At 45.6% G+C, this 21,680-nt stretch overlaps 3 protein-coding genes and 1 long non-coding RNA gene across 5 annotated transcripts; 3 read left to right on the top strand and 1 right to left on the bottom strand.

Annotated features, from left to right (window-relative positions):
• Nucleotides 1-449: 449 nt before the first annotated feature.
• Nucleotides 450-4,589, top strand: LOC120900792. The gene is made up of 5 exons (XM_040308260.1): nucleotides 450-834; nucleotides 898-1,753; nucleotides 1,826-2,737; nucleotides 2,814-3,641; nucleotides 3,724-4,589. Exons 1-5 carry the CDS (start codon nucleotides 588-590, stop codon nucleotides 4,364-4,366), a joined length of 3,486 nt encoding a protein of 1,161 aa, XP_040164194.1. The 5' UTR covers nucleotides 450-587; the 3' UTR covers nucleotides 4,367-4,589.
• A 960-nt stretch (nucleotides 4,590-5,549) lies between these two features.
• LOC120900795 (serine protease 53-like) lies at nucleotides 5,550-8,291 on the top strand. The gene is made up of 3 exons (XM_040308262.1): nucleotides 5,550-6,517; nucleotides 6,581-7,442; nucleotides 7,501-8,291. Exons 1-3 carry the CDS (start codon nucleotides 6,241-6,243, stop codon nucleotides 8,258-8,260), a joined length of 1,899 nt encoding a protein of 632 aa, XP_040164196.1. The 5' UTR covers nucleotides 5,550-6,240; the 3' UTR covers nucleotides 8,261-8,291.
• On the bottom strand, nucleotides 6,547-10,243 carry LOC120900797. 2 transcript variants are annotated; one of them, XR_005739236.1, is made up of 3 exons: nucleotides 10,137-10,243; nucleotides 6,976-10,010; nucleotides 6,547-6,900 (listed from the first exon to the last, which is right to left on the bottom strand). It is a non-coding gene; the product is annotated as an uncharacterized LOC120900797 (long non-coding RNA). The 2 variants fall into 2 exon arrangements; XR_005739237.1 differs by having other exon boundaries at nucleotides 10,066-10,171.
• Nucleotides 10,244-17,526: 7,283 nt separating this feature from the next.
• Nucleotides 17,527-21,594, top strand: LOC120904598. The gene is made up of 5 exons (XM_040314704.1): nucleotides 17,527-17,874; nucleotides 17,936-18,797; nucleotides 18,871-19,776; nucleotides 19,841-20,689; nucleotides 20,753-21,594. Exons 1-5 carry the CDS (start codon nucleotides 17,628-17,630, stop codon nucleotides 21,375-21,377), a joined length of 3,489 nt encoding a protein of 1,162 aa, XP_040170638.1. The 5' UTR covers nucleotides 17,527-17,627; the 3' UTR covers nucleotides 21,378-21,594.
• The last annotated feature ends 86 nt before the right edge of the window (nucleotides 21,595-21,680 follow it).

Genomic DNA, 21,680 nt, shown 5'->3' with positions numbered 1-21,680 from the left:
CTTGGAGAGCTTTCTCATTCCCTCTGTACTGTTGTATGGTTTTCGCATTAAAGTTATGCATCGCTAGAACTAGAAAAGGCGATACGATTGTTTCAATACTAAAATCCAATGTAAACTAATGTAATGATCGTTGATGTTGATACCCATGTATCTGAGCACACGACCAATTTCAAAGATTTTGGCTCGGAAAGTTAGAAGGCTATATAGGTCATGATTAGATGAAGCCGCTAGATGTGTCGAAACACAGTTGCAAGAAAAGGACAGTAATGAGTTGTAATAGACCATCTATTGAGCAAACCAATGGAGCTTTTTGTACCGCTTATGCCATAGATTACTATCTATTTGGAACATGCGTTCGGTATTTCCACCATTCAATAATAATAACATGCTTTTACATTACGTTGCAACGACCTCCTATGCCCGAGATTGCAAAATGTAGAACATTGGCTATTATCATCTTCACCGATTGAAGCTAGTGGAATCAGTTACAGTTTCGCAACGGCACCGTGAGGTTCGTTCAGTTCTTGTTGCTCCCCAAATCTGGATTTAGTTGCCGGAAAAAACCATCGCCAAACAACCTTGCAACTATGTGTCGTTCAATGGGATGGATTACCTTACTGCTTGGCCTGCTGTGTGTTGTGTCGCAAACACGTGGACAGGAAAACCATTTAACGTGTGGTAAACGTAAAGTAGTGTCGCAATATCTCATCCACAATGGCATCGACGCTAAGGCTGGACACTGGCCGTGGCATGTGGCTCTTTTCCATCGAAAGGATGCACAGTACGAATACGCCTGCGGTGGCTCCATCCTGGATGAGAACACCATTCTTACAGGTAAATATCACTGTTTTATCAAATGTTATTCATGTGAATATACTGCAATTTTCTTTTTCCTAGCATCTCATTGTGTGTATACCCAAAGCGGTGTGATTTCGATATCGCGAGTGTCGGTGGATGTGGGACGAATCCATCTCAACGAAACAAGCGAATACTCACAGACGCACCGTGTGCGAGAGATAATAGTTCACCCGGGATTTAGCAAAAACAGTATCGTCAACGATATTGCTCTGATCAAGCTGAGTTCGAACATCACGATGAACAAGTACGTGCAACCGGTCTGTCTGTGGACCATGGACAACAATCAGGAGTTGATCGTGGGTAGAAACGGAACCATCGTTGGATTTGGTGTGAATGAACAGGACGTTGTGTCGGAGCAGCTGAAACAGGCATTGATTGGTGTGGTGGATCCGTTGAGTTGCATTGCAGACGATCGGGGGGTGTTCGGAACTCACCTGACGTCGGACATGTTTTGTGGTAAAGGGCAGAAGGGTGTGAGTGCGTGCAATGGAGATAGCGGCGGCGGAATGTTCTTCGAGATCGGTGGTAAATGGTTCGTGAGGGGTCTGGTGTCGTTCACACCCCTGGGTACCGAGCAGTGCGATTCGCTCAAGAACACGGCCTACACTGATGTGGCCAAGTATCTGGAATGGATTAAACCGTACATTGATCAGCGTGTGCTTTCGTACGATAGTGACGTGCTGAATATAGACTATGTGGAGAAACTACGATTATTCAACTTCGAAACGTGCGGCATGAAATCATCATCATATGTTAAGAATGGTAGCACTTGGACACTACCATGGCTTGGATTCGTCGGACCATGGTACGATTTAAATTCTAGGTGTACAATTACGCTCATTAGCGAGTGGTATGCAGTTGGACCTGCCCATTGTTTGAGCACCAATAGTGTCGAGTAAGTACAGTTGTGGTTTTTCAAATGAAGTGTTTTGTTAATTACTAATTTTGTTGCGTTTCAACAATTTAGTTCGATCGTTATCTTCGGTAGCGACATACATCAGTCAAAGACGGAATGCTTCGATCGCAATGGGACGATCGTATGTACCCATCCTTCACAAGCACGGCGAATTAAACGAATCATCGAACATCAAAAGTTCGGCTCGAACAGTTATGAAAATAATATTGCACTGATCGAGTTATACAGCCCCGTAGACACCATGCAGCCGAATGTGAAGCCTATCTGTATGCCCGTAACGTCTGAGCTGCGAACGAACGCCAAGACTAACTTACACGTGGCGATGAATGCAAGTGAAGAAGCTGCATACACGCACAAAAACACGCCCGTTCGTTTTATCGAGTCCGTAGAGTGTGTGAGACGGTACTCAGAACATAAGATTGAATTAAATCTGGAAAACAACCGGTTCTGTACAGAGGTAGCAGATCAACAGGACGTGCATAATTGTACTTCTTTTCAAGCGGGGGCACCGCTTCAGGAAATGAAGATGTTGAACGGAACGGAGCGATACTTTTTGCGAGGAGTTGAGCTACACGGGTTGGTCTGTGATTTGCAGGCACCGGCGATTTACTTCGATGCGGAAGCTTATCTTGACTGGATACTGTACAACATGAGGGAGAACGTGCTAGATACAATGGATGTGTTTGAAACTGTTAATAAGAATCAAACGCTTGAGTTGGAATGGAACAAGTTGCAGCAGCAGCCGGGAAAGGAACGGTTGCATCTGTTCAATATGGACACCTGTGGTTTAGCCACCGATGGTTTAGAGATATATGAAGCTTCAACGACCCTTCCTTGGAACGGGATCATTATGAATGATGCAAATTTCACCGGTGAGGTTCCTTCGACGCGAAGCATGGTAGTGCTGATAAGCGAATGGTATGCTTTGGCCCCAAGGCGTAGTATAGAGAACGATGTTGCTTGGTAAGTGACTTTATGTATAGTGATATAAGTATCTCGTTTCCCATTGTGTATAAATGCTTTTCTATGTGTTCGGCAGGCGATATATTATGCTTGGAGTTCAACTCAATGACTGCATCACTAGCCAATGCAAAACACAGCAGGTGGTGGAAATCAGGAACATTATCCTCCCGCCACCTAACCATCCGAGACAGACGTTTGCACTGATAGAGCTTCTGGAGCCTGCGAATCTAATGAATCCCTACATCAGGCCAATATGTTTGCCCCTAATGGATCAGTTGCATCATCATAATCCCACAGAAGTTGGGATATCAATTAATCTTGGTGTTGTAACAGTGAACAAGAAGCTAGCAGTGATTGACAACCCTTCCTGCAAGCATGGACTACGGCAGGAGAGTTATTTTATCGACTTTAACGAGGATTCTCGACAGTGTGCAATCGAGATGACAGTTGAGTTCAAACACATGCCTGTACCTTCCGTCTTGGGCAGTCCCTTAATGATGCCTGTATCGTACGGAGGAAGTACGCACTATTTTCTGTACGGTATGGATAATAATGTGCCAGGTGAATACAATCGATCAATCTTTGGTCCGTATTTGTTTGACACGGTTCAGTCGGCCGATCTCGAATGGGTAGTAGAGAATGTACGGGAGCATGAACGTCCGACGTCACTTCCCAGCACACTGACGAATGGACGTGTGAACTTGAAGCCTGTACAGCAAGCTTCCAAGAGCAGTTTGTTTAACTTTAACACGTGCGGTAAATCATCCAGCAACTTTCCAATGCCATGGGTCGGGAAACGCCTCTCAAATGCTCCATTATTTAACGAAAGTAGTTGTTTGGTTACGCTGATAAGCGACAGGTATGTGGTTGGTCCAGCAGATTGTTTCGAAGAAGATAGTCAAAAGTAAGTATCGCTGTGTGGTTTGATGTTACCTACTTGGCTGCATATTGAATGGTTAGTATGTATTAATATCTTTTTGTTACAGGTTCGTTTTAGTGTTCGGAGATACCAATGAAACAGCCTTCAAAGAGTGTTTTAAGACCAAAAACTATGAATCGTGCATTCATCCAACTCAGCGAGTAGCAATCCAGAGGGTCTTTCTGCATCCACAGTATAACCAAACGAATCGTGCCAATGATATTGCATTGATTCAACTGGCCACTCCTGTCGATACAAGTCGTCCGAATGTGAGGCCCATCTGCTTACCGATCATCGATACCGTTCGCAGTTACACCATTTCAAGCCTCGTAATGGAGTCTTCTAATTTTACAATTACTAAAGTGGATGATAGGTACATCGACCCGGTGGAATGTCAAAAACGGTGGCAAGGTTTGAGGGCTAGCTTCACCGTAGACAGATCAATGCATTGTGTCGTTGTCAAAAGAACACAGGAAGATACGTGTCTCCGTACACTTCATGGTGCATCGCTCCACTCACTTCAGACAATACAATCGAGTGACAGACACTTTCTGCGCGGCTTTTCTGTAATCCCTTCAACAGAATGCATCACTTATTATCCAGTAGTTTATATAAATACCGATGCCTATCTGGATTGGATACTGGAAACAATGGAGCAGCCAGGTCTCTCATTCGATCTGCACCAGGTTCTGATTTTTAGTGACAAATAAATCATTAATATCTAGTCAGCATCGGGATAAATACTACACTTTTGATATACATTGTAAGTGTAACCAAACTAAAAATAATGAAAATCACGAAGAGAGAGAATTATTAATGTTATCCTAAACTTGGATAATATTTGTATTTGTGCAATAACTATCAGTAACAAGAAGAGAGAAAAGCTATAAAATAAACGCTTTAAAAATAAACTTTAAATGAAGAAGCTAGAAATTAACGTGTGTTTACTTTATTTTTTTATTTATGTACTGATTTCCTGAAAGATTATTTGTTTCGCACGAAAGTGTGCAGTTCTTCTGTGCCTAGCAAAGACTTTGCATAGCTGGCAAGCGAGTATCTAACATCGTCAGCGTCCATGCTTAATGAGAAAATCATTGTTACTGGTGCAACGATCAATGCTTTTCCTATCTTTGAATAACTTACAAAACAAGTTTAATGTTGGTACGCATGTTACGTGGTAAACGTCTTAACAGGGATGTTGTGTTAAGACGATTGCTTACCCAAGAGCAGTATGATTACCGTAATTCCGGGAAATGTCAGCTAACGTACCAACAGGAGGAAATCAAAAACATTTTCTAACATCACCATCGAACCCGAGCACTGATAGAGCTGCTGGAAACCGGCAAATATAAACATTCCCTACATCGTACCGGCCTGTTTGCCCTTCACGAAGCTGCCACATTTCCACGAACCTACGGAAGTGATTATCGTACCGAACAATGTGTTTGCCAACGTAAGCGTAAGAAACTATTGATGGCACATATACGAACCCGCTGAATGCGATCGAGGCGTTAAAGTAAAAGGCAAACACTGTTATCTTCTAGCATGGGAAATCCGTTTCAGATGTGATACGGATTACACACAAGTTAGCCGGGCGCTCACGTCTGATCTATGGTCCATACTTATTCCGCTAGCCCCAATGGTGACGATCGCTTCATTCACTCACAACAATATTGCATTGGTTCTCCTGACTACAAAATGCAGCTCTTCCAAAGCCACCGCATAGCCTTAGATCGTGTGACAGACATTATCTTCGCTGGTTTTTGGCGATCTTGAAAATTTTGCAGCACTTACTATTCTGCAGTTTACACAAAGACGGACGGAAGCTTGTGTTAGATACCGGAAAATCATGGAAAACTCAGTGGCTATAGCGTTCAATCTTCATAAGTAACTTATTTCCTAATGTTATTTTTTTAACATTAACCTAATAAAAATGTCATGACTGATTAAAACTAATATAACGGGGCTTCATTATGCCGTCGTGTTGTGATACAGCTGTTCAATCGGGGTGCATATTTAGACTTTTTGAAGATAATTCAATGAGTGATCGCAGCTTGAGAATGCATCACAGCTATGTGATCATAAATTAAACAGTTGCACTATCCAACAAATTCTCTGTTAAAGGTTCAACCCTTGATGGCACTGAATCTCTTACACGTAGTACTGACTACACTGCTATAGGTAGAATCAATCAACAAATATTCATGCCCATTAGCTGCTTATTCGAGGCCTAGCCCGCAGAGCCCGACCACGGCTGATTTGCGAAATAAGATAAGACTTTGATGTAATACAGAATTTTCTGTAGTAAGGTAATAACAACCATTAAATAAAATTGTTACCACTCCCGCTAACTCATAACATTATGATGTATCTGATACATGCGTTCGGTATTTCCACGGTATTTCACATTCATAACAACAAACTATTACCACATTGAAACGACCTTCTATGTTCGAGATTGCAAATTGTAAAAGCATTGCCTACGATCTTCCCCGATCGGAGCTAGAGGAATCAGTTACAGTTTAGCGATGACACCGTACGAACCGTTCAGTTGTTGTTGATACTTAGGTCAGGATTTATGTAAATGGAAAATTTTGTATCACATCGTGCAATTATGTATCATTCAATGGAATGGCTCCCTCTACTGCTTGGCTTGCTGTACGTCGGATCGCAAACACGCGCACAGGAGAACCATTTAACGTGTGGTAAACGCACAGTGACGACGGAATACCTCATTCACGATGGCATGGACACTAAGGCAGGTTTTTGGCCGTGGCATGTGGCTATCTTTCACGAACAGACTGGAAAGATGCACTACAAATGCGGTGGATCCATCATCGACGAGAACACCATTCTTACAGGTAAATATCACTGTTTTACCAAGTGCAAATCATGTAAAAATACTGCAATTTTCTTTTTATTAGCTTCTCATTGTGTGTATACCCAAAGCGGTGTGATTTCGATATCGCGAGTGTCGGTGGATGTGGGACGAATTCATCTAAACGAATCAAGCGAATACACGCAGACGCACCGTGTGCGAGAGATAATAGTTCATCCGGGATTTAGCAAAAACAGTATCGTCAACGATATTGCTCTGATCAAGCTGAGTTCGAACATCACGATGAACAAGTACGTGCAACCGGTCTGTCTGTGGACCATGGACAGCAATCAGGAGTTGATCGTGGGTAGAAACGGAACCATCGTTGGATTCGGATACAACGAACAGGACATTGTGTCGGATCAGCTGAAACAGGCATTGATTGGTGTGGAGGATCCGTTTAGTTGCATTGCAGACGATCGGGGGGTGTTCGGAACTCACCTGACGTCGGACATGTTTTGTGGTAAAGGGCAGAAGGGTGTGAGTGCGTGCAATGGAGATAGCGGCGGCGGAATGTTCTTCGAGATCGGTGGTAAATGGTTCGTGAGGGGTCTGGTGTCGTTTACTCCAGCACGCTTAAGTACAGCACTGTGCGATCCGCTGAAGAACACGGCTTACACGGATGTGGCCAAGTATCTGGAATGGATTAAACCGTACATTGATGAGCGAGTGCTTACGTATGGGAGTGATTTGTTCGATGTAGACTATGTGGAGAAACTACGATTATTCAACTTCCAAACTTGCGGTTTGAAGTCACCTGTTTATGCTAAAAATGGTACTGGTTGGACACTACCGTGGATTGGTTTGGTCATACCACTTGGTGAAGCTTCATATAAGTGTGTTGTTACACTAATAAGCGAGTGGTACGCGGTTGGGCCAGCACATTGTTTCGAAAACGATGGTGTCAAGTAAGTATAGTTGTATTGTTGGTCAAGGTACTAATGAAATATTAATTCGTCGATGTAGGTCGACCGTTGTACTAGGTTTCGCATTTGAGTCGTCGAGCATAGAATGTTTCGAAAGTCATGGGTCCGCCGTCTGTACACATCCAGTACAAATGCGACAAATTCAAAGGATCATAGTACACCCGAAGTTCAACATTAACAATTCTACGGACAATATCGTACTGATCGAGTTGTTGAGCCCGGCAGACACCACACAACCGAATGTGAAGCCCATCTGCCTACCTGTAACATCCGAGCTTCGAACGAGAGAACCGAGTAGCTTAAGTGTGCCAACAAAGTTTGGGAGAACAATCGAACTTAAAAGCATACCCGTGCACTACATGGAGGCTGCCGAGTGTATGCGACAGTACACTCAACGGCAGATTGTGCTTGAGTTGGGAAACAAACGGATCTGTGCAGAACTGGTGAACAAGCAGGATTCGCTTACATGTAGAGCGCTGGAAGCGGGTGCCCCGCTCCAGGAAACGAAGACATTCAATGGTACGGACCGACACTTTCTGTGGGGGTTTGAGCTACATGGGTCGGCCTGTAATGTGCATCCACCGCCCGTGTACATCGATATCGAAGCTTATCTTGACTGGATACTGTACAACATGAGGTACAACGTGCTAGAAACAACAGATTCGGATAAAATCACAAAAAACCAAAGAATTGCTCGAATCCGAGTGGAGCAAGCTGCAGCAGCAGCCGGGAAAGGAAAGGTTACGTCTTTTCAATATGGACACCTGCGGCATAGTCAGTCCCCATTATCAGATAAATAATGCAATGCCCATTATGCCCTGGATTGGTTATTTAAAGGTTGCAGAAAATAGCACCGGTGACTTTCCATCGACAAGGAGCATGGTAGTGCTCATAAGCGAATGGTATGCTCTGGCCCCCAAACGCAGTTTACAAAACGGTGTCACATGGTAAGTACCATTGCAGGGAGTGCAAGTACCCAATTTTTTATGGGGCTTTTTTCATCGTTTTAGGCGTCATCTTATCCTAGGCAAGCATACTGGAGATGATCCTTGCTTTCCTACCAAGTGTGAGTTATCACACCAGCTGGTGGAGATCAAGAACATTATCATCCCTCCACCGAACCATCCGAGACAGACGTTTGCACTGATAGAGCTTCTCGAGCCAGCTAATCTAAAGAATCCCTACATCAACCCAATCTGTTTGCCCTTCATGAAGCAGCTGCATTGGCGCAAGCCCACGGAAGCGATCATATCATCTAGCCAATGGAATTCCATCCTAGACAAGAAACTAACCATCATAGATCAGCGCAACTGCCAGCAACGCTTGCTGTTGAAAAATCGTTTCGTTCCCTTGGAAGAAAACTCCATGTGTGCAATTGAGACGGATAATTTTGCAAAGTTTCCGCTCCCTTCTGTTCTGGGCAGTCCGTTACAAGTACCTGTACCGTACGGAGAGAACTCGCGTATCTTTCTGTACGGGATGGATAACAACGAACCGCATAGATTCGCAAAGCTAGACAATGGTCCGTACCTGTTCCACACGATTGAGTTGGCAGATCTCGAATGGATAGTGGCAAACGTGCGCGATAAAGCACATCAATCGTCATTCCTCGCCACAACGAGAAATGAACGGGTGAATTTAATGCCAGTACAGCAAGCTGCCAAGCCAACACTTCAAGCGTTGTTGGAGTTTAATAGCTGTGGTGAATCATCGAGCAGCTACCCAACACCATGGGTGGGGAATGTCTTATCAAATGTGACTTTTTCCAGTGCAAGACCGTGTTCGGTAACACTCGTAAACCACAGGCACGTTGTTGGACCGGCATATTGCTTCGAGGACGCTAGTCAACAGTAAGTACAGTTGTACGGGTTTGGCTTATGCTAGACATTATTCAGACATACTTTACTCCGTTTCAGATACTCCGTTGAGTTTGGGTACGCTAATAGCGACACTGTCGAGAAGCAATGTTTCAAAACCAATAAGTATGAAGCATGCGATCTTCCTACCCATCGTGTTGCGATTGAGAGGATCCACATTCATCCACAGTACAACCGAACGAATCATGCACACGATCTTGCATTGGCTCTGCTGTCCACATCTGCGGATACAACTCTTCCGAATGTGAGGCCCATCTGCTTACCGACCATCGATTCAATACGCAGCTACGATACATCAAGCCTGGTTCAGGCAGTCATTGGATTTTCCTCCACATTTAACTTTGGAAATAGCAGCGTGGATGATAGATACATCACCTCGGCGGAGTGTCAATCACGATGGCAAGGTTTGAAGGTGAACTTTTCCGTAGACAAATCGAAGCATTGTGTAATTAGCAAGCGGGCGCTGAATGATGGATGTGTCTATACGGATTTCGGTGGTTCGCTTCACTCGTTGCAGTGGCTAGAATCGAAGCAACGACATTTTCTGCGCGGTTTTGCTGTGATCTTGCCAAGAGCTTGCAGTATTTACTATCCCGTAGTTTACACAAACACCGATGTCTATTTGGATTGGATACTGGAAGCAATGAAGGAGTCACCAAATCTGCCGTTCGATCTGCGGGAGATACATATTTTTAGTAACAAATAAACCATAACTATTACGTCAGCACAGGAACATATATTTCCATGGGTTTCCGAGTCAATTTCGAATGTACAGCCGTCAACAAATATTCTTCATCACCTCAAAACCATTGTACACACTCACGAAAACTAAAGGTTCGGGTTGTCTGGTGGCAAATCAGCTCAATTTACAACACAACACAACTGCTTCCTTTCGCGACGCGTACTGAATTGAAATAAAGCAGAACATAAATCATTGATCACTTCTAATTTTGTTCGTTCTTATCAACATCTGTGATTCTTCAAGTATTAACGAAGAGATTGCAAGCTTGACATCAGGGTCAATTTATTGTATCTGTTTGGCTCGAAATCGTACCCAGCGGTCGAAGAAGGCTTTAGACGAGCTTCACAAAGGCTTTACAATCTATTATAAAGCCCGTTCGATTAAGTGGCGTTGTTAGTGCCTATTGAAATGTGTTAGTGTGTTGCGCAAGCTGCAAAAATAGTTGCACTTGTAGTGGTGTGCAACAAAGCGGCCGGTTGTCATCATTAGTGATCGGTTGTAATCATTACAAAGCACATGTATTAGCTGGAGCGTGTACATCGAACTCGATGGCTATATCAGGTGAGGCGAGACTTGTCGGAGATCGGGTGTCTACATTGATGGGAGGCTGCAGCCAGGGACCGAGCATCCAGGAGAATGATTGTTGACCGGACCATGTCACACCGACGTGCTCTATCGTGAGCAGGCCAGCAAGAGAGAGAGAGAGAAAGTCAGAGAGAGAGAGAAAGAGTTAAAGAGAGAGAGAGAGAGAGAGAGAGAGAGAGAGAGAGAGAGAGAGAGAGAGACGAAACAAACTAACTCTACCAGAAAGAGTCATCTACAAGTGAAGAGCGCACGTTGCATCACATATAATAATGAAGAGACATTTAAAACAGGAAGAAACGCAATTGATTCAAGAATAGTTTATGAGATTTTGTCTGCAGAGCAGCTCTGACGGCTTAATGCAAATTCATAGTGCGCGAACACATTTGAAAAAAAAAAAACGATTACGTCCGGAAAACCTGTTGAATAAGTACTTTTATAATTCTCATTACATATTTATTTCCATTATATTCTGATATTTTTCAACGTGCGTGCTATAATCTCGTTCCTTAACATAGTTATAGGTAAAGGTTCCGGGAATCGTTGCGATTCCCTCCGTTATGGGAATGGCAAAACAAACGCCAAAGTGAAATTCTGCTACGTGATGTCGATCCATGTATTTAGTAAACTATGTAAAATTGCACTACAGACACAGGAGGAACGTACTAAACACAGAAAGAAAAGCAGGAATTGAGCAGGTTTTATAGATGATAGCATTGTTGGGGCAGCACATTCTACAAAACAGTGTTATCAAGTTTTAGGTAAACTGACTGAAATTTGTCCTCAGTATGGCAGTATGTTCAAAATGGTAAGGAGGGATGTTTTTTTGTGTGTATGGTGAGAGGCCCATTGCCGACGACTCAAAGGAATAAATATCACCATGATAGGCCTTTTTCGTCTGATCCACGCGTTAAACCGGCCGCTGCCAGCCACCACCAGTGCCAGTTTTATGGTCAGACCAAATTAATTCCTTTGAACAAAGCAAATCTAAAGAACGAAAGCGGTGAGTGAAACCGGTTACGGCCTTGATAATTATCGGGAACTTTCGTTGTCGCTGTGCGCAATCAACTTGCTTTGTTTGTTTACCGTACCGAATTTTCATCGTTATGCCGTCTTAAAACTACAAAAAAAGAAAGAAAAAAAAACACTCAAAGATAAATGTCAAATAACAAGGCAAGACAAAAGTAAATGAATGAAGTTTGTTAAAAATTAATTACCTTAATGGCCATTCGAAATTAGTAACTATAGGATATGAGAGAAAATATATTCTTAAACAACATAAGATGCATGAGTCTGTAGCGACCAGACCGCCATCTGGCGTGAGAATCGTGAGCGATCGTGACATCCAGGGACAAAGACACGGATCTCCGTGGAGCGCACTCACCAGGCACACGAATGTGTCAAAGTGACGTGCGCCGCGTGTCCAGCGCTACACTTCCTGCTGTCAGCGAGCACATTCTCTCTCTTGCGACCCAACCTCGAAAGCGAACAGACCTCTTCCTTCGCTCCGCGCTCGAAAATTCCTCAACGTGAAACCCTCTCGAACGAACGTGCGCAACCGTTCATAATATAGTGTTAAATAAAGTTCCTTATTACCTACTCACGAAACCCAACGCGTTCGCGACATAAAAAATTAGGGACCACTTTTGTGGCGCCCCTAAAACTGGTGACCCCGACGTGATCGCGTGCGCGAGTGAGTGAGTGGTAAACTGACGAACACCGTGTCCAGCCGGAAAAAACGTGTTTCCATTGTTCCACGGTCCGGACCGACGGCAACGTTCCCCCCCCGTCATCGAGGAGCGGCCGACCACGAAGGAGGCACCACGCAAGCGCAGCCAGCGAAAAAAACCCCCGTGCACAAACCCCGAACCCACGTGAGTGCAAATCGACACCGAAGGTGGCCGACAGTGAAGAACACTGTTCTGGAACATTTTTCCCCGACGGAGCGACCGATCCTAGCGGAAAAGTTTCCTCTCGGTGCTGAGCGATCGCCGAACATTTTGCTGACACACCCCGCGCCGTGTCGCACACCCGCCGAGCATTTTGGTACCCGTACGTGTTTGCGCACCCGCCGATCATAACCTCACACGTACCGCCGAGCGCGCTCCAGACCCACGCGGTTTTTGTGTGTGCACCGTGTGTGGGTGTGTGTGTGTGAAGGTGCGCAGGCCGACGCCGAGCGGATTGCGTCAGAATTTTGCTCGAGCTACGTTCGTGAATTTTTTCGACCGTGCACCGAAGACGTCGTCAGCGCACGCAGCCATCGTTCTCTTCTCGCCGACACCATCGACCGAACGCCACCGAAGATCATCGCCCCTCGTTTCTCACACCACCGTCATCGACGAACGCAGCCAACGAGCGACTAATCCTAACACGATCGACCGCGTGTGCGGATTTTTCTTCGCCGAAGGATCGACCTAGCCAACCTCAGCTGGACTTGCCTGCGCCCCGCCACTAAGGTAAGATCCACCCTTTTTTAACTAACCTTAGTCGTAAGGATGTTGCACAGTCCGCCGGTCCGCGACGTATCGACTCCCGATGGCGTAACCCCGAGTGCCGATCCAGCCGCGAGTGGATCCAAATCGCCTCACGTACCAACACCGCCCGTTCCGAATACCCCGCGCGGATTGACGGACGACCAACATGCCGCCGACCAACTCGCCGATTACGCACACCGAAGGCACGCAGCTGCCACGGAAAGGAGTTCGAATACTCGTCCGCTTGGCAGTGTCGTCCCCCGCTCCTTCAACAGTCGGCGGCAGGGTAGTAATCGGCCAGTGCTTCCGATTGACGCTAACCAGAGGCCAACCTCAACAGATACACGTACTTTCGACCCATAGCTATCGTCTCGTAATAACCGATCGATAAACGTTTCAGCCGACAACACAGCTCCGTCCCGAGTAAACCCTCCACCATGAAGTTGTTCGCCGCTAATTTACACCAATCCAGGTTTACGGAGAGTCGCTCTATACTCTCGATTTACCGCGCCCTGGGGACAGCGAATGATTTTCTCCAACATTTCCATCTGCTCGTGGACCGTACACCGGAGTGCCGAGCCAAAACCCATCGGAACCAACTGTAAAAGTTTGTGATTCCACCTCACCGGTCGCCACTTCACGACTCCTGCATTTGCAAGGCAAGATCATCGCCGATTTTCAAAGAGTTCAAGGTCGATGTCGCCGACGGCACCTGGCGCCCTTGTGGTGATTACCGCACCCGACCGTTACGATCCGCATTTGCAAGGCAAGATATTTTAGCGAAGACAGCCATTCACGATATACACCCATCACGACACCCTTTGGACTTTACGAGTTCACTACCATGCCCTTCGGATTGAGGAACGCAGCGCAAACATTCCAACGCCTTATCCATGATGTCCTACGAGGACTCGAGTTTGTTTTCCCGTATATCGACGATATGATCGTAGCATCAACGTCCGAGGCAGAACACCACGAACACTTACGCCAACTTTTCGAACGATTGGAGAAGCACCAACTAGCCATCAATCCAGCCAAGTGCGAGTTCTACCGGAACGAGATTTCCTTTCTGGGCCATCTGGTCAACGCTTCTGGTATTCGTCCTCTCCCCGATCGAGTCCAAGCCATCAGCGAGCTGCCACAGCCAACGACGATTATGGAGTTGAAGAAGTTCCTCGCCATGATAAACTACTACCGACGTTTTCTGCCGCACGCCCTGGAAACGCAAGGTATACTTCTCGAGATGACTCCAGGTAACAAAAGAAGGACAGAACGCCATTAACCTGGTCGCTAGAAGCTTCCGAAGCATTCGCCCAATGCAAAGAGCAACTGAAACGTGCAACGTTATTGGCACATCCCGTGAAGAACGCCGAACTTTCTCTATGGACCGACGCTTCAGATTTCGCAGCCGGAGCCGTACTTCACCAACGCATCAACGAAGACCTGCAACCACTAGGCTTCTTCTCGAAACGTCTCGAAAAGGCACAGCAAAAGTACTCGACCTATGACCGAGAACTTACCGCCATCTATCTCGCCATACGACACTTCCGATACCAGCTAGAGGGTCGGGAATTCTGTATTTATACAGACCACAAGCCTCTAACCTTCGCCTTCCGACAAACGCACGACAATGCCTCACCTCGACGAGCCCGGCAGTTAGACTTCATTGGCCAGTTTTCCACCGACATCCGTCACATCGCCGGAAAAGACAACGTTACAGCCGATCTGCTCTCCCGCATAGAGACAGTGCACGCGACACCGACCATCGATTATGAGCGATTAGCAGAAGAACAAGAGCGCGACCCTGAACTTTCCGACATTCTCAGTGGGAAAATTCAGACGGACCTGTTCCTGCAGAAGACACCAATACCGGGAAGCCCCAAGTCACTCTACGCCGACTGCCCTGGAGGTATCATCAGACCGTACATCACCCGATCGTTTCGAACACAACTTCTCCACGCCGTACATGATCTCAGTCATCCCGGAGCCCGCGCCACAGCTAGACTAATAACAGAGCGTTTCGTGTGGCTCAATGCAAGGAAGGAATCCCAGGACTTCGCTCGGAACTGCTTAGCCTGCCAGCGCGCTAAGGTAGGAAGGCACGTCAAAAGCCCCTTGATACCGTACCCTGCAACAACAGCGAGGTTCAGTCATATCAACGTAGACATCATTGGACCATTTCCCATCAGTAACGGTAACCGATACTGCCTTACGATAATCGACCGATTTACTCGCTGGCCAGAAGCAATACCGATCTCGGATATCACCGCATCTACCGTCGTATCAGCACTACTATTCCACTGGATCGCCCGATTCGGAGTTCCGGCGCACGTAACAACGGACCAAGGGAGACAATTCGAATCCTCCTTGTTCAAAGAGTTGACGAAAGCCCTAGGAACGAAACACATCCGTACGACAGCCTATCACCCGCAGGCAAATGGAATAATCGAGAGGTGGCACCGCACTCTTAAAGCAGCAATCACCTGCAAAGACACCGCAAGATGGAGCGAACACCTACCGCTAATACTGCTTGGGCTACGAACCACGTTCAAAAATGACATCAACGCCTCGCCAGCCGAACTTGTGTATGGAACGACGTTGACCATCCCGGCAGAATTCTTCATCGCGAAACCGCAAAATGCCCTCGCCAACCAATCCGACTTCGCCAAAACGTTAGAGGAGACGATGAGCAGCATTCGACCACAGAGCACCGCTTGGCATACCAACCGCACACCGTTCGTGCATTCCGATCTGAACAAGTGTACTCACGTGTTCATACGCGACGACACCGTCCGACCTGTACTAACTACACCTTACCACGGTCCATATAAGGTTCTTACACGCAATCCTAAGTCTTTTCAGATACTCCTACGTGGACAGCCAACGCTGGTCTCGATCGACCGCTTAAAACCAGCGTATGGCGCAGAAGAGGAAGCCACCCCGGCCCCGCAGTGCTCGTGGGAAGGGCTAACGACAAAACTGCTGCCGCCAATAACCGACCACTCGGAAACTCTGCCGTTACCGGACGTCCAGGCAAATTCGGACCGCAGAGACGCCACCGCAGCCTCCAAACCGACGTCACGCGAACAACCAGTGCGTAATCAGACGACACCCGCACCACCATCGCACCCGACGACATCGAGACAAACCGACCGAGCCACCGTCGACGCCCCACCACCCTCCATCCTACGCCGCAACGACCAGACGGTATCGACCGGCGTCACCAGGTCTCAGCGGAAGGTCATCATACCTCTACGTTACCGGTGACACCGCTCTAGGAGGGGAGTACTGTAGCGACCAGACCGCCATCTGGCGTGAGAATCGTGAGCGATCGTGACATCCAGGGACAAAGACACGGATCTCCGTGGAGCGCACTCACCAGGCACACGAATGTGTCAAAGTGACGTGCGCCGCGTGTCCAGCGCTACACTTCCTGCTGTCAGCGAGCACATTCTCTCTCTTGCGACCCAACCTCGAAAGCGAACAGACCTCTTCCTTCGCTCCGCGCTCGAAAATTCCTCAACGTGAAACCCTCTCGAACGAACGTCCGCAACCGTTCATAATATAGTGTTAAATAAAGTTCCTTATTACCTACTCACGAAACCCAACGCGTTCGCGACATAAAAAATTAGGGACCACTTTTGTGGCGCCCCTAAAAGTCCAATTTCATCTCATATCGTTTAAGACTTTTTTGTATTCTTCTTTCGTGCCACTCTTGTCATACGGCCGTCGAGGTTGTTTTTAAATGCTTGTGTTCTTTAACCAGCTCTACAGAAACGGAATGAACTGAATTGCATAACAGCTTGAAGACCCTACCAAGATTTGGGAGATATTTTAAGCAAGTGTTAAATTAAATCAGGACCAGTCTGGTGATACAGTCGTCAACTCGTACGACTTAGCAACGTGCTCGTCATAGGTTCAAGCCCCAAATAGACCGTGCTCCCATACTTAGGACTGACCTGATTCTGCTATGTGTAATCAGTAAGTCACTGAAAGCCTAGTCTAGATCCTAGACTAGTGGTACGGGCAGGTCAAGAAAAGAAAAGTTAAATTAAGTGAACATATGCTTAATAAAGCTCGCAAGTGTCTAGAGTAAGCATTTATATTTCAGCTGTTTAGTTCCTAATTGTTATTCTAAAGCCAGACGAAGCGCACAATCCCAAAGAATGAAAACTGGCTTGACCGGTAATGGCTTCGATGATAATCCGATACATTCGTAGTTCCCACGCGCACTATCAACTTGCTGGTCGCTGGTTTGCCGAATCGAGTTTTATGTTTAAATTTCAAACCAGTTTTGGGGTATGCCCAAATGCCACATACCATTGGGATAGCTAAATTTGGCACATTTTTAGCCTCTCGTCTTCATTGATCGCTGCAAAGCGCTGATCACTTGTGACCTGGCGACGGTGCAGTCCAGTTTGGTGTCTACCGTTCCATACGCAGCGTTTGAACTTTTGTGTGAAATTGGTGTGCTTCGTTGTGTGTGATTATGTGCTGTTCACTGAAATGGTTCCTTCCACTGCTTGCAATCCTGTGTTGGGTGTCGCAAACGAGTGGACAAGAAAATCGTTTAGCGTGTGGCAGACGTAAAGTAAAGTCCCTCTACCTCATACATAATGGTATTGACGCGAAGGCTGGACACTGGCCGTGGCACGTGGCCCTTTTCCATCGAAAGGATGGACAGTACGAATACGCCTGCGGTGGATCCATCCTCGATGAAAACACCATTCTTACAGGTATTTTGACCACTGCTGTAGCAAGTGTAAGTCCTTTTGAAAAACTAAACATTTCTTTCAGCGGCCCATTGTGTGTATATCCAGAGCGGTGTGATTTCGGCATCTCGAGTGTCGGTGGACGTGGGTCGTATCCATCTTAAGGATACAAGCGAATACACGCAGACGCACCGTGTGCGAGAGATAATAGTTCACCCGGGATTTAGCAAAAACAGCATTATCAACGATATTGCTCTGATAAAGCTGGGCTCGAACATCACCATGAACAAGTATGTGCAGCCGGTCTGTTTGTGGACCAGGGACAGCAATCAGGAATCCATTGTGGGTAAAAACGGAACCATCGTTGGATTTGGTCTGAATGAACAGGACGTTGTGTCGGATCAGCTGAAACAAGCCCAAATTGGGGTGGTGGATGCGTTGACGTGCATTGCAAGCGATCGGGGGGTGTTTGGAACTCACCTGACGTCGGACATGTTTTGTGGTAAGGGAGAGAAGGGAGTAAGTGCATGCAATGGAGATAGCGGTGGCGGAATGTTCTTCGAAGTCAGTGGCAAATGGTACGTGAGGGGCCTGGTGTCATTCACGCCTTTACGTGGCAATACTGGACTGTGCGATCCGCTCAAGTACACCGCTTACACCGATGTCACCATGTATCTGGAATGGATTAAACCGTACATAGATGAGCGTGTGCTTTCGTACGAGAGTGATGTGCTGGATATAGATTATGAGGAAAAGCTAAGGCTATTCAACTTTGAAACGTGTGGCGCGAAATCATCATCATATGCTGAGAATGGTATCAACTGGACACTGCCATGGCTTGGGGCTGTTAGATCTCCGAATAACGTCGTTCCTAGATGTACAATTACGCTTATCAGCGAGTGGTATGCGGTTGGGCCTGCACACTGCTTTGAAGACGATCGTAACGAGTATGTACAGTTGTAGTTTTTGATAAAATGTGTTAATGTTAATCAATATTCTTGTCATTTTTCAACTATTTAGGGCATTTATTGTGCTTGGTAGCTACGTTGACCTGTCGAATACGGATTGCTTAGATCGCAATGGGACGACCGTATGTACCCATCCTTCACAAACACGGCGAATTCAACGAGTGATAGTGCATCCAAAGTTCGACAGGAATGATTATACCAATAACATCGCACTGATTGAGTTGCTGAGTCCAGCAGATACCACCCAACCCAATGTAAAGCCCATCTGCTTGCCTGTAACTTCCGAACTACGAACAAACGCCAAGACGAACTTGCACGTGGCGACGGCTTCAACGGAAGAAGTTGCATACAAAAACATTTTTATTAGATATGTTGAGTCCGACGAGTGTTTGAGACGATACTCCGAACAACATATTGAGTTAAATCTAGACAACAAACGGTTTTGTGCGGAAGTAGTGGACGAACACGACCGAGAAAAATGCATTCAACTAGAAGCGGGAGCACCGCTTCAGGAAAGAAAGATATTCAATGGGACCGAGCGATACTTTCTGCGAGGAATAGAGCTGCATGGATTGGCCTGTGATTCAATGGGACCAACCATTTACAACGATGTGGAAGTCTATATGGACTGGATACTGTACAACATGCGCTACAACATGCAAGAAACACCGGAGTCTGTTAGAATTTCGGCAACCAATACCACCCTTGAGGCGGAATGGAACAAGTTGCAGAAGCAGCCGGGAAAGGAAAAGTTGCGTCTATTCAATATGGACACTTGTGGCTTGACCAACACCGGAGCTGTTATCATTCCACAGGTAACGGTCCTCCCGTGGATTGGGTCATTTTGGGAACATGACAATGTGGACAGCGAATTATCTTGGTTAAGGAGCATGGTGGTGCTCATAAGCGAATGGTATGCGATTGCCCCCAAGTTTATTACACAGAACGATGTAATTTGGTAAGTCTTTTTATGTAAAGTGGTAGTGTCCAACCCGTTATTATGGTTTTTCCTATTTTTGCAGGCGATTTGTTGTCCTAGGAAAGTATAACGCAAATGATCAAATCAACTGCACCTCTAGCACATGTGAGAAAACATTCCAGCTGATGGAAATCAAGAACATTATCACCCCAAAAATAGAATCAGAACTACTGTATGCACTGATAGAGTTTGTCGAGCCAGCTAATCTAAGCAATCCCTACATCAAACCGATCTGTTTACCCTTCATGGATCAACTGCATCAGCATGATCCTACAGTAGTTGTACTTTCATCTTTAGATCATGATCAGGTCGTCCAAAACAAAAAGCTTAAGTTGATCAACTATTCGAGCTGCCAGCAACGATTCTTGCATGAAAAAGTTTATAATCATTTTGGCGATAATTTAATTCGGTGTGCAGTCGAGGTGGAAAAGTTCAGACAAATGCCTTTACATTCCATACCTGGCAGTCTGTTCCAGATGTCGTTACGGTATGGAGACGGTACACATTATTTTTTACACGGGATGGATGTAGCATATCCGACCAAACAAGACATTTTTCCTGTTTTGAATTTTGGACCGTATATCTATTACCCGGTTAAGTTGGCCGATCTCGAATGGATGATGGAGAATATATACGAAAAAGAGCGTAATATTACATTATTCCGTGCGACAGAGAGTAAACGTATAAGCTTGAAACCAGTACAACATAACTCCAGACAGACTTTGTTCAACTTTAATACCTGCGGAGAATCATCAATCAGTTACCCAACACCATGGCTAGGGTATGTCTTGTACAATGCGCCGACTTTTGATACAGTGAAGTGTATGGTGACACCAATAAGCGAGCTGCACGCTGTTGGTCCAGCAGATTGTTTTGATAATTCTAGTCAAGAGTAAGTATGCCTATGTGTTTCAATAAGACATGCTTGGAAATTTATTTATTATGTTGCTTTCAGATTTCTTCTATTGTTCGGAGATACTAATGAAGCTGTCAAAAAAGAGTGTGCTGCGGCAAATTATCCTGATTCATGCAATCTTCCTACTCAAAGTGTTGCGATCCAGAAGATTTTCACTCATCCACTCTATAACAAAACTAGAAATGATGATATTGCATTGGTTAAGCTAGCCACTCCTGTTGATACAAGTCGTTCGAATGTGAAGCCCATTTGCTTACCGTTAATCGACACCATTCGTAATTATGATACATCAAGCCTGGTAATATCTTCTACCCGCTATAACACTGTTAATGTTGATGATAGATACATCGACGTGGAGGAATGTCAAAAACGGTGGCAAGGCTTGAAGGTGAGCTTTGTCGTCGATAGATCAATACATTGTGTGATGCTACAACGAACTGTGGAAAATACATGTGTGCATTTAGGTGGTGGTACATCGCTACACTCACTCCAAGCGCTGAAATTAAGAGATAGACACTTTTTGCGCGGATTTTTTGTGGCCGGGTCAATTTTTTGCAGTATACACTACCCTGTACTTTACGTCAACACAGACGCGTATTTGGAATGGATAATAGAACATATGGAGCAACCAGCCTTGGGTGAAGTTTTGTTCAGCGGTCAGTGACCCATGGTACGCTTTTGGCACAGCCAGTTCTTCCATTATTTCGAGAGGAAATTATGTTTAAGTATTTTGTGGTTATGATGAATGGCACAAACGGATGTGCAAATATGATATTGATTTGTTGAATGGTTTAGTAGTAGTTGTAGTGACTTTTAAGATGTGTTGCCGTTTCAGTTTCAAATAATATGGTCAAAGTCAATCTTTGCGCTTCTTTTGCATATATATACGGTTTTAATAAGGTCTTAATATCACTCATGTACTATGTTTCTGTTAAATCTACAAATTTGGAATTACACCAAGTCCTGT

This window comes from Anopheles arabiensis, chromosome 3 (genome assembly GCF_016920715.1).
Source record: "Anopheles arabiensis isolate DONGOLA chromosome 3, AaraD3, whole genome shotgun sequence".
NCBI lineage: Eukaryota > Metazoa > Arthropoda > Insecta > Diptera > Culicidae > Anopheles > Anopheles arabiensis.
Note: the sequence above shows the minus strand (reverse complement) of the source record. Positions and strands in the feature narration are given on the sequence as shown.